We start from the raw sequence: 13,241 nt of genomic DNA, 5'->3' as shown, positions 1-13,241 counted from the left end.
GGGGGGGAGGGGTGGTGTATTGAATATGAAATTTGAAGTGATTTGATTTTAGTAAATTTTTAGATGATTTTAAGAGAATATTAGGGGAATGTATTCAACCGAGAGTTTAAAGTGATTTGTATTAAAATGACAAATTCACTGTTATTGAAACATGAATTTTAAAAACTTATTTAAAATCCACTGTTATTGAATTTGACATTTCTTAAAGTACTTTGAAATCCAGTGTTATTGAAAATATTTTAAGTTGTGGAGTTTTAAAGTTTTCAGGTGATTTTAGAGTGTTTGGGTAGGATTTCTTAGTTAAAAAATTAAAACTCAAATCCCATAGTTTTAGGTGATATTCTAGAGTAGTTTAACAAAAATCACTTAAATCTCTGTAATTTATTGAAATCATCTAAAACCCCATTAAAAATCAAATCATATCAAATGTTAAATTGAATACATCCCCCTTAGAATTTGATGTGATTTTTGTTAAATAACTCTAGAATCTCATCTAAAACCATAAGATTTGGATTTTTATTTTTATAACTAAGAAATCCCTCTCAAACACCCTAAAAACATTTAAAGCATAAAATTTCCAGCTTAAATTTTGTTCAATAACAGTTGATTTCAGAGTGTTTGTTAAAATGACAAGTTCAATAACACTGAATTTGAAAGTATTTTTTAAAATCCTCATTTGAATAACACCGAATTTGTCATTTTAATACAAATCATCTGAAACTCTTAGTTGAATACACCCCCTTAATGAATATTTTCTTTTAAAAAGGGTGATAGTTTTTAAAAGGTATTATGAAATTCATTAGATATATAAAAAATAGAGAAATATATATGTATATTTGACTTGAATAATTTTATTTTATTATTAATTTGTTTTTTCTAAAAAACTTTCATTTTTTTATTTTTTTATTTTAAAAACTACAGCAAGAATAAAAAAGTGAAAACATAAAATAACTTTCAAAAACCAGAATAGCTTCTGCTGACAAAAAAAAACCCAGAATAGCTTCACAGGTGGGAACGAACCCACTTGAAGAATAGTGGAGTCACTGCACACCACCGAATTGTGATAAAACCTTACTCTGTGTTGAAAATCGTCAAAAATTAGTAGTAAAATTAATACAATATGGTTTCTGACCCTCTAAAACCAAGGTTTAATTCTCACCACTAACCTCTTAAATAGGAAAATGGACCCCGGTTAGATTTATTCCTGGTTCTTGTTTACAAGGAATGTAAACCACAAAAATAATATTACAAAAAAAATCAACGAAAAATACGAGAATTCTAGTTGTCAAAACTGCAGAAACCGATGATCGAGATAACAAACCAAACAAGATACAAAAAGTCAAAAACCAACATAAAAAATAATTTTATTGGAAACAAATTAATTCCACCACAAGTTTAATACCATTTTTCAAAAAATTCAATTTTATTGGATAATGCTATTGGTTCCTTTTTCACCTTCATGCTATTGGTTCTTTTTTAATTATAATTTAGATTTAAATTAAATAACAGAGCTGTAAAAGAAATACCACTATTATATTTCTGAAAAACTAAAAGTTCTAAACTAATAAAAATGCTCTAAAATCTTTTTCAAGATAGCAAGTTTAAAGTTCAAAAAAAAAAAAGTTTACCCATGTTCACTGGCGAAAGCATAGATTAAACATTTATAATGGACTCAACTAAAAAACGCCAACCACCACAAACATCACAAATCTACTTTTTGGTAGATCTAAATCTAGATTTACAAGAGCATGGGCTTATAATCCCCGCCTAGACGAGGAAACTCTTAACGGAAAATTCATGTCCGCTACAAACAAAGGCGGACTCACATGGTGAAAAGGTGTGTTAGGTGACACAGGTTATCTTATTAAAAACAAATATGTAAGATAAGGCAAGGAAGTTACGATGGCTAATTTGGTTAAAGTATAAAAGTCTACAACCCCTAAAACTTGCGTTCGAGGCTTCAAAGTGTTCATTTTCTTGTGATTCTTTTTATTACTTTTTTTTATAACAGATTATTTCTAATTTTAACCGACATGTTATTATTTTGACACACCTAATATGAATTCCTAGGTCTGCCACTGGCTACAAAACTTTTAGAGAGAACAAGTATTTTAAAAAAAGATAAACAAAACCGAAAGAAAAAAAAGAAAAAAAAAGAAAAAGAGTCTTCTTACAATTTAAACGGAATATAAAATGAAAAAGACGAGATAACAAACTTTTTGGTTTTGATGTTTCATTTTTTCATTTTTTTTTTTTTTTTTTTTTTTTCAACTTCGTTGGAATGAAAATGAATCAATAGTCCATACAAAAGATATAGCTCATGCTAAAAAGAGACAACACAATCCAAATACTCAACCTATATAAGGTCTACGGGCAGTTCGAAGAGGCTTCTCTCAAGATTCTATGATGTAGCCAGGCTGGACCACCTAAAGCCAGATACGAATTGAAACGGCCATCACGAAGGACACTCCTAGCAATCTCCCTTGCTATCTGATTCGATAAGATAGATTCTGCTTCAAAAACCACTGATTGAAACATCAAGCATAACTCTTGTATCTCTCGAAGAAAAATGCGAAACAGAGGCCAATCAATCGGTCGCTTAACAGCCTCACCAACATCTTTAAAATCTGAACCAATCATTATTTCCGTATACCCCAAGTCTTTCATACTACGTAGTGTCCAAATCAGACATCTGAGCTCCGACGTGAGCCTATTAGGTGAAGAGGTGATGGCGTCTCTAGCATGATGAAGAATGTTACCTTGGTGATTACTTATAATATAAGCCACACCACAATGGAGCTTATCATTACGCCAATTCGAGTGTAAATTACACTTGACCACACCAAAAAAGGGCGCTTCCCATCTCTTCTTCTCTCCATTCAGGCTAAGATTGTCTACAGGTTCCTGTCTCAAGTTTACCTCATTCCAAAGGCGGGCTTCTTCAATAGCTTGTTGAATGTGGAAGATTAGTGATTCTTGTGTATCAGCATACATAATCAAATTTCAGTTCTTCCATATAGCCCAAAGAATCCACGGGATAGATCTTCCCTGTCTTTCAGGAATAGAGTCAGAAGACATCATACGCAAATACGCAGACATAAGCCCAAGCTTCCTGTGCAACATCACACTTGAACAGAACGTGTTCAATGGATTCACCATCTTTCAGACACAACTTACACCGAGAATCCAAATGCATTCCTCTAGTGTTCAATCTTTCTGCAACAGCTAAGGCTTCCGAGGTCGCTCGCCACAAGAAGTTACGTATTTTAGGAACTGTTGGGACTTTCCAAATGCTTCGTTTCAGTTCTAGAGCTTCAGGCTGCGTTGATGCATCTTGTAATGCCATCGTTTCCTTCACTTTAGAAGCGAGCTCATATCCACTCTTCACAGTATAAGCTCCATTCTTTGAAAAGCCCAAATCTCACGATCAACAGCATTACCTACTTGCATCTTTAGAATGCGCTGCATTTCATTCTCAGGGAATAGATGGCTCAAGATATTGCGATCCCAGTGACCATCCCCATCCATTAGAGCTGAGACTTTAAGGTTGGCTGCAATATCTTGATGTTTGTTGATAGGCCTGCGCGGTACGTCCTCCATGATCCAGTTCTGCGACCAGACATATGTTGTTTCGCCGTCTCCGATAGACTTGATTAAACCCCGTTTCAACAAATCCCTCCCAAAGATGATGCTACGCCAAGCATACGATGGTCTGTACCCTTTGCCACATTCTAATATGTCTGACTTTGCAAAATATCTCCCTTTATATATTCTGGCCAGCAGACTTGTGGGTTCATTCAGTAATCTTCAAGCTTGTTTGGCTAGTAAGAGCTTGATTAAAATCCTCTATATCTCTGAAACCCAAACCACCATTCTCTTTCGAAATACATAATTTCTTCCAAGATATCCAATGAAGCTTCCTCTTCTCATCATTATCATCCCACCAGAAACTCGCCATTGCACTCATAATCTTCTGACAATGGTGTTTAGTTAATCGGAAGCACGACATTGCATACACAGGAAGCGCCATGGCTATAGATTTTAGGAGAATCTCATTACCCCCATATGAGAGTTTCTTGGCGAACCAGCCCTTGAGTCTCTTGCTCATTTTTTCGCCGATGAAGGCTAAGAGTTTCTGTTTGGAGCCACTAAAACACTCTGGAAGGCCTAAGTATTTCCCATCCCCACCCTCTTTATCAATATCCAAGAACGCAGCCAAGACATGCTTCATGTAAGGGTCTATCCCAGCTCCAAATGTGATAGCAGATTTCTGAAAGTTAATCATTTGTCCGGATGAATCACCATACAACTTCAGTCTGCGCAGAAACTCCCCACATTCCGTTAGGGTAGCCTTGCAGAGGAAGAAACTGTCATCAGCAAAAAGTAGGTGTTGTACTGATGGACATCCAGAAGCGATTTTCATTCCTGATATAACACCACTTACCTCTACTTGGTTCATTGTGTGAACTAAAGCTTCTGCACACAGGATGAAGAGAAAAGGCAAAAGTGGATCACCTTGTCTAATGCCTCTTCTTGGAGTAATGTGACCATAAGACTGCCCATTGAGTAACACAGAGTATGAAACTGATCTAACATAACCCATAATCCAAGAAATCCATTGCGAGTGAAAGCCCATCTTGTGAAAAAGAGCTTCCAAGAAGTCCCATTCAACTCTGTCATACGCCTTAGACATGTCAGTTTTGATGACAATGAACTCTGATTTACAGGCATGATTTGTTTTCAAACCATGTACCATCTCATGGGCAATCAGAAGGTTATCTGAGATGAGTCTACCCTCTACAAACGCCCCTTGCGTAGGTGAGACAATACACGATAAAACCACCTTCAGCCGATCACAGAGAATCTTGGAAACAATTTTGTAAACCACTGAGCACAGACTGATGGGCCTTAAGTCCTTCATCTGGTTTGGATTCGGGACTTTAGGTAGTAGACACAGCTCTGTAAAGTTCCAATCCACAGGGAGTTGGCCTGATTCAAAAAACCCTCGGACCTCCTGGATGACTCTAGTCCCCACAATGCTCCAAAAATTCTTAAAGAAATTAACCAGTCATGCCATCCACTCCAGGGGTGCTATCACTCTTCAACGCTTTAACCGCTTTTGTAATTTCAGTATCCGAGATCGGTCTGATAAGATCTCTATTCATACGATCAGTTACTCTTGGAGCCATACCTTGTAGAAGTTATGTCGCATCTACACTCCCAGACGACTGAAAGAGATCATTAAAATAAGCGACCGCCACTGCTCCCATCTCTTCTTCATCAAAACGTTCAACACCTGCTCCATCTAGTAAGGAATGGACTTTATTCTTCATTCTTCTGGATTCCACCCAGCCATGGAATACCTTTGTATTCTTGTCACCAACCTGAAGCCAAGAATTCTTGCTTTTCTGTTTCCAAAACTCTTCTTCCTCATCGTACGCTTTCTCCAACTCCGTACGTAACGTTGGAAGAATGTTAAGGTTTGGAGAAACCTTACTCTCCTCTATCTCCAAGGTTCTCCTAAGACGCTTGATGTTAACATTAGAATTAACGTAGGCCTCTCTCTTCCATCTCGAAAGCTCCTGTCTACATGCTCTAATTCTCTCTGAGACATAAACTTGATCGTCTAAAGAATTTCGGCACCAACCTCGACGAATTGCCTTAGCCACTCCCGGTTTCTTGCACCAGCGTTTATCAAACATGAAACGCCCAGTTCTACGCTGTGCAAAGCTCGCCAGGCTTGTAAAAATTGGTCTGTGGTCTGATCCTGCCTTCTCCAGATATAATGTGTGTGTTTTAGGATATAACCGGAACCATTCAGCGTTACCAAACGCCCTATCAAGTCTGCGTTGTACCCACACCTTCTCTTTAAGCCCATTGCTCTTGATCTCCCTCACTCCTCCGCATGATAGACGATTCCCTGAGCTTGGAGTCTCTTTCATTCTACAATCCCTGGCCATAGCTCTGAAATCGTATAAAGAACTCTCTCGTCTCTGTGGGCCCCCAACTTTCTCAGTATTAATCATAATCTCATTAAAATCACCAACGAGAAACCATCCCCCAGACCTTGTCAGTCCTATGTCCACAAGCATGTTCCATACCGCTGCTCTCCTCTGAAGCACAGGGTCCCCATACACAAAAGGCATATAGAAAAGCACTCCACCACACCTTATCTCAGCATCAATCAAACGAGCCGACGCAGACAAAATCTTCACATCATACTTCTTCTTCCAAAACAAAGCTAATCCTCCGCTAAGCCCCACTGGATCCACCAAATGACAATGGTCATAACCCAACGAACTTTGGAGTTTTAGAACACAGCTACAGGAGTTCTTAGTCTCTAGGAGAAACAGAAAATCCGGGAAATGCTCACGACACATCTCCTCAAGGCGTCAAACTGTCAGGTTGCTCCTCAATCCCAGACAGTTCCAACTGAGCGTCGTCATTGAGAACTGGATGGTTTCTGGTGAACCATCGAACCATTGTTGTGTCGTGAAACTTTTGATGAGACCTCTCCTTCCTCCTCTGTCTTTCGTTTACTTGCACCATCTTCCTTATCCCATTGAGACCCTTCTATACTAACCATGTTGTTTCTACGCTTGTCTTGTTTCCTCCGAACCCAAGACGACTTGCTTCTTTGCGAACCTCTGCTTCTATTGCTTCTAGCCTCGGTATTAACACCACCTGAGCCCACCACAAAATCTACATTCTCCGGTAATGAAGTTCCAAGATCTCCATCACATCCTTGTAGAGGTAGCGTAAAACCTTCACCCTGAAATCCCATGTGTCTTGATCTATGATCAACCCCCTCTGACCCTCACTAGTGCCTATCATTTCTCTCGATAAATTTTTATCTGCCAAATAGGACCCTACATTGTTTCTTTCAGAAGCTAGACCATGTGAGGAAGATTCAGCTTCATCTGCCAAAGATTTCTCCTGAACTCTGCTGAAATCAAAGATCCTTCCTTTGCTTCTATTCATCTCCACCGAGAGTGTCGGGGCCCGTTCCAAGCGAAGACATGATCTCTGCGCGATGGGATCATTAGATAGATCATCAAGTGTTTTCTTCATACAAGCTTCTCTGATATTCCTTTCATCAGGATCCGTGCAGTTCATGTAGATACGCATTGGTTCGAAAACTTCAGGTGCCACAACTGTAGCGGGGGGTTCAAAACCCGGCGGAATTGCTGGAGCCAGGAGAGGCATAATTTTATCAGCAAGGTTGGTATGAAGTTGTCTGATGCCATCTGACTGCACTTTTACAGTGGAGGCTACACCCTTTCCTTTGTTCCGTACTCCTTGAAGAAGAGGGCATTTGATCTTCTCATGAGATAAGCGAAGACAATGAAAACACTTCTTTCTGACACGTTCATAAGCCACATCAACATACTCAATTCTTCCCCCTGGCAATGTCACCGACTTTTTATCCCGCAGAGGTAAGTTCAGATCGAGAGTAACTTGAACTCTCACATAGTCATTCAATAAAGGCTTAGTTGGATCAAATTCAATGATCTCCACATGCCCTATTCCATCAGCAATGGTATCAATCGTCTTCAAGGTAAGGTAATTGGCCAGGAGGTTATATAGCCGTACCCATACCAAGGCTGATTGCAGATAATTAGGAGGAGGAACTTCTACCCACCGTTCCATGGCCATACCCCAATCATCAAAGGTCCAGAAACCTTGTTTGAGCACTATCTAGATATCAGACCCTAACTCGAAGATAAACTGAAACCTCTCTTTCGTTAGAGCCAAGCCTCTAGCTCGATCATAGACCTTCCAAATCTTGGGCATAGTCTTTAACATGCTACCCATATTCTGACATTCCGGGTTAAGCAGGCGACCAAGTAGGCATGGGCAAAATAACCGGAACCGAAGAACCGAACCGGAACCGAACTGAAATACCCGAAACCGAAACCGGACCAATAACTTCAAATACCTGAACGGTTCCTATATTTTTATATCCGAAATAACCGAACCGAACCGGAACCGAACCGAGAACCGAACGAATATATAAAAATATTAATTATATATACATATAGCATCCCTAAATATATATTTTTAATTAAAAATTCTAGTAAAAGTATCTGAAAATTGTTGAGGATAACTAAATTATTATAAAGTATTCAAACTACCCGAAAGTATCCGAAACTATCCGGATAGTTTTATCTGAAATATCCAAATTAATCCGAAATATCCAAAGTAATCCGAAATATTCAAATTTATTATCTAAATCATCCTAATTATTTGATATTTTACCCTAAATAACCGATATTTTATCCAAATTATCCCAACTACCCGAACTATCCGAACCCGAACCGGATCCAAATGAGAACCGAAATTTTTCCGGATATTTTCCGATTCCTACATTTACTATCCGAACCGAACCCAAAACTATCCGAACCGAACCGAACCAAAAATAGGTCAAGTACTAAATGGATCCTCTAGCCCCTATCCGAACTACCCGAAACCCGAAATACCCGAACCGAACCAAACCGATACCCGAAATGCCCAGGCCTACGACCAAGTATGCTTCTTCCTCCACTTTTAATCGCACAGTAATCATCATCCTCAGGGATAATGATTGATTTATCCTCACCCAAAGACATCCCTTTCATAACTTCTGCCAAATTCTCCTCCATTAGAAGCAAGAAAAAAATCCCTTTGCTGTTCCGCTGCGAAGAACGATGATAAAAGAATAGAATTAAAGGTGGCGATGTATAGAACCCTAGATAAACATAAATCTTTTTGACGATTTGAAGAAAAAAGGGATATTTCCGAAAGATCTCCATCGATTTCCAAATATTTTTTTGGAAATTTTGAATGTTAATCCAAAAGGCAGCAAGAATATTCTCCTTCTGAAGGTTTGTTCTCCTCTTATTGGCTGATACCAAATCGCCCTTTCGAGAGAGAAAAATCAACATTTTTAGACGTATACGCTTTGAAGTTGTTTCATTTTTTCTTAAAATATTAATTCGATAATTCAATATAGTAAAATATATGAGTTTTTTACGTTTAGAGACACTTTCTCACTTTCCAATTACACTATAGGACACTTAGTGTTTGAGACACACTTTCTCATGTCAAAAAGATTCTTATGACCCTAGACTTTATGCTTTCTATCATTGGCTTTATGTTTTTAATATAAAAGTTGTTTTTTTCTCATCACATGAACCTCTCTCCTCTTCTTATTCCACTTTATGTTTTCATTTACTTTTATCTCAAATTCTAAAATGTACTAAATAAAAATAATTGTCATAATAAATTATACATAAAATTCTCTATCTTTTAAGATCCATTTTCATATATATATATATATATATATATATATATATATATATATTAACGGGTAAACAAAATTAAGTGTAGACGTGGACACCAAAGCGTGGATAGTATAATTATATACTAGTTGTGGACATGAACATCTTAACACGAAAGTCGTTGGCTGATACTTTTAAGAGCTTATTCTTCGCCATAGTCTCTCGCAAGGAAAAACCCACATAACCACGTTTCCACCGTTACTCCCACCGTCACCGGCACCGCCGAGGCCACCACCACGATCGAGTGGTTCCAACTCGCTAAAAATCCCATTTTTGGATGCTGAAGATTTACCATGTGACCACATCCAATCCAACGCAACTAGCTAGCTCTCGATCTCTGATAAGACAGCTTTGATCGAGCTCCAATGGATAAGACATCTCTGATCGAGCTGTCGTATCGAAGATCGAAAGCTAGTTGCGTTGTATTGGATGTGGTCACGAGGAAGTCTCCAGCAGATCGATGTACATCGAATCGAAAGATGAGACCTTTAACGAGTTAGAACCAAAACTCGATCGTGGTGATGGTATCAGCGGTGACGGTGGGAGTAATGGTGGAAACAAGGTTATCTGGGTTTCTCCTTACCGGAGACTATAGCGAAGAACAAGCTCTTAAAGGTATAAGCAATGACCTTTGAGTTAGGGTGTTTATGTCCACAACTAGTGTATAACTCTACTATCCACGCTTTGAAATCCACGTCCACGATTAATTTTGTTCACAGAAAGGCACTGACCCTCTGGAGACCTGAATCCCGTTGAGCAATTAGAATAGGTTGTCTCATGCAGAGCAGGCATGATAGGCAAAAGGTAGATAATTCAAGTGTTTGAATCAAAAAGTCAGTTTTGTTCTGTACCAAATATAACAAATTAAAAATATATAAATTTCATCTTAAATATGAAGAAAAACAGAGGCGTCAATGATGTATTTGTGGACTTTCAGATTTCTCTTCACTTTATGTTTGAAAAATTATTGTCACCTCTCATACTGTTTTGCCTACGAAAAATAACGAGATGAATATCAACCGAACAAGAATTTATACATTAAAATTTATTTAAATTTATCTAGAACCAAATGATTCCAAATTTTCTTTAAGAAAAAAAATATATGAATCAAATCGAATTTGATAGTTTTATTTGAAATCATATAATGGAGAGAAATAAAGATATCACTTAAGGTGAACATTCTTTTTTGAGCTTGACTTGATCATGTATAATGTATCAAAGAATCAAATGCAACCGCTGCCACGGTCGTAGTTGATAGATGCTTGTATTGTTGGCGTTCAGAAATTTCGTTTGGTTTAGTTAAGACATATTGGTTTTCTTTATTTGGTTTACTTAGAAATTTCGTTTGGTTTAGTTAAGACATATTGGTTTTCTTTTTTGGTTTACTTGGGTGAACCTGAAAAAATTTGGTTCTAATATTTCAGTTTGTCTTTGGACTCTTTCAAATTTGCACCAATTAAATTATACTCCGTAGTAACTAAATTCCAAATCGGTTTGGTTCCAATTCGTATAAAACATTCGATTTGGATAAAAATTCATGAAATAAGTTAAGATGGGCTCTAAGAGATAAAGCTAAACAGTACACGCATGACCAAAACCAAGTGCTTTTTATTGTTTTAAGCCAAACCCATTCACAGTCGTATTTCAAATTAAGAGCCCATATGTATAATCTGGAACTGGTGACCTGCCCTAACGGAGACAAATGTTCCCTTTTTTTGTCTTCCAAACGGAAAGTAATGAAAAACGACTACTTAACTCTCTAGTAAAGTATACACGCGTTTTCTGCACATGTGCTTATCACTTTGTATTTTGGAAACTGTCAGACACAGCATTAATGAAATCTTGACTCCTTGTTATGATTAGTTTGATGGTAAATCCAAAAGCTCTTAAATAATTAATTTTTATACAAATTTTTTATATATTAATTGAGAATCATTTAAAAAATAATAATTTTATAATTTGTAATAATTACGAATTAAATTTGATGATGTATCATTTAATTAGAATTCATTTTTGCTGATGTGACATGTTTAGAATCGATTGAAAATTTAGTTAATTCAATTTCAATGTGCTAACTCTTGCATATAAGTTAGCATAACCACTACAAGAACACATGAGATTAACGACGGCGGTATTCCTCGTGAGTTCGTCGTAAAAGAGGTTTTACGAGGAATTAGTGAGAAAACACGTTTCGTCGTTATTCGTTCGTCGTAACGCATATTTTCTCGCCAATTCATCGTAACTTAGCGAGGAAAACAATTCGTCGTAAAGACGAAGTAAATCATTTCGTCGTAAAGACCACGTAATCATTACACGTAAGGAGGTCACTATATTTCCTCGTAAATACCTCGAAAGTTGTTCTCGTAAATTACACGTAAATATCTCGAAATTATTTCCTCGTAAAATACATGTAAATAGCTCGAAAGTATTTCCTCGTAAAATACTCGTTTAACCTTCCTCGTCATTTCCTCGTAAACTTTCCACACAAATAAGTCGTAATTTAGCTACAAATTTACTTCATTTTTTATTTTACTGAATTTAAAAATATAACTAAAAATAATAATTAAAATTATTTAATTTATTAATAAAATTATAATTTAAAATAAAAATCAATACGAAAATATTTTATATATAAATAAGTTTTGAATTTATAATACAACAACCGAAAAAAAGAAAAAGAACTAAGGGACATTCATCGCCTGGTAGAATTCTTCACTCCTCCGTGCAACGTCCGCCTCGTTATGTGTGTTAGATGACTCGCCTGGAATGGGATGTTGTTGTCGCATGTTCCGGACCCGAAGAACCGGAAGCTGAAGAAAAATCGGGAGCCAAAGAAGGCGGGTCTAAACGACTACCAGGCTCACCAAACAACTCTCTGTAATGGGGAATAAGCATGTTCTTTCAAAGGCCCTGCAAAAAAAAATTAATCTTTGAAGTTAACATCAACAGTATTAACAAATTCTATAATTAACAATTTGTATAAATCTAGCTAAATTCTCTACATTAACCACCTAATCAACACTAATTAACATAAAATCCCTAAACCTATCTAAATTTCCTACACTAACTACCTAATCTATCCTAAACTAATCAAATTAGAGAGAGTTACTATTGCTACGAAATAGAGAGGAAGTGGAGAGGAAGTTGAGGCGAAATGAAATTGTGAGTGCTCGCGAGTATATAAAAGAGATTAGATATCCTCGTAATTTCCTCGTAAATTTACGAGGAATTACAAAGGTCCGCGTCTTATTTCCTCGTAAAGCCCACGTTAAATTACGAGAAAATAGCAAGGCCCGTGTTTTTATTTTACGAGGAAATAGCAAGGTCCGCGTTTTCCGGTTACGATGACTTTATGACGATTTCTACTTACGTGGAATTAACGAGTCCCGCGTTCTTTATTTTTTAATTTCGTCGTAAGTTCCTTGTTAGTTTACGAGGAAATAACGAGGATTATGTTTAAATCCCTAAAATCCGAAACCCCAAACCCCAAACCCCAAACCCATCTTCCTTATCTTCTACTTCATATATGCCAAACCCCAAACCCATCTTCCCTTTAACCTCATTCTCTTCTTTCCATTCCAAACCCCAAATTCTAAAACCACAATTCCTTAACTTATATTTGTTATTTTACGAGAAAATTACGAGAATTATGTTTAAATCCCTAAAATCCGAAATCCCAAACCCCATCTTCCTTATCTTCTACTTCATATATCCCAAACCCCAAACCCATCTTCCCTTTAACGAGGAACTCGCGAGGTCCGTGTTTGGTTTCCTCGTAACGTCCTCGTTCATTTACAAGGAATTAGCGAGACCCGCTTTTTTATTTACGAGGAATGAGACTAAGCTAATTGGTCGTAAAACCTTTCGAAATTTCCTATAAATACTCACCAGTTTGCTTCTCAAATCAAAGATAAACTCACC

The 13,241-nt window shown here is 37.2% G+C and overlaps 1 protein-coding gene across 1 annotated transcript; it reads right to left on the bottom strand.

The window, feature by feature from the left end:
• Positions 1-6,702: 6,702 nt before the first annotated feature.
• Positions 6,703-7,650, bottom strand: LOC106344441. Its single transcript, XM_013783822.1, has one exon. It carries the CDS (start codon positions 7,648-7,650, stop codon positions 6,703-6,705), a length of 948 nt encoding a protein of 315 aa, XP_013639276.1.
• Positions 7,651-13,241: the final 5,591 nt, after the last annotated feature.

The sequence above is a fragment of the Brassica oleracea genome, chromosome C5 (assembly GCF_000695525.1).
Source record: "Brassica oleracea var. oleracea cultivar TO1000 chromosome C5, BOL, whole genome shotgun sequence".
Taxonomy (NCBI): domain Eukaryota; kingdom Viridiplantae; phylum Streptophyta; class Magnoliopsida; order Brassicales; family Brassicaceae; genus Brassica; species Brassica oleracea.
The sequence above is the reverse complement of the archived record's forward strand: the minus strand, read 5'-3'. Positions and strand labels throughout refer to the sequence as shown.

Bases quoted from the DNA above. Each gene is read 5' to 3' on its own strand.
- LOC106344441 (XM_013783822.1), bottom strand. From the start codon at position 7,650: ATGGAACGGTGGGTAGAAGTTCCTCCTCCTAATTATCTGCAATCAGCC.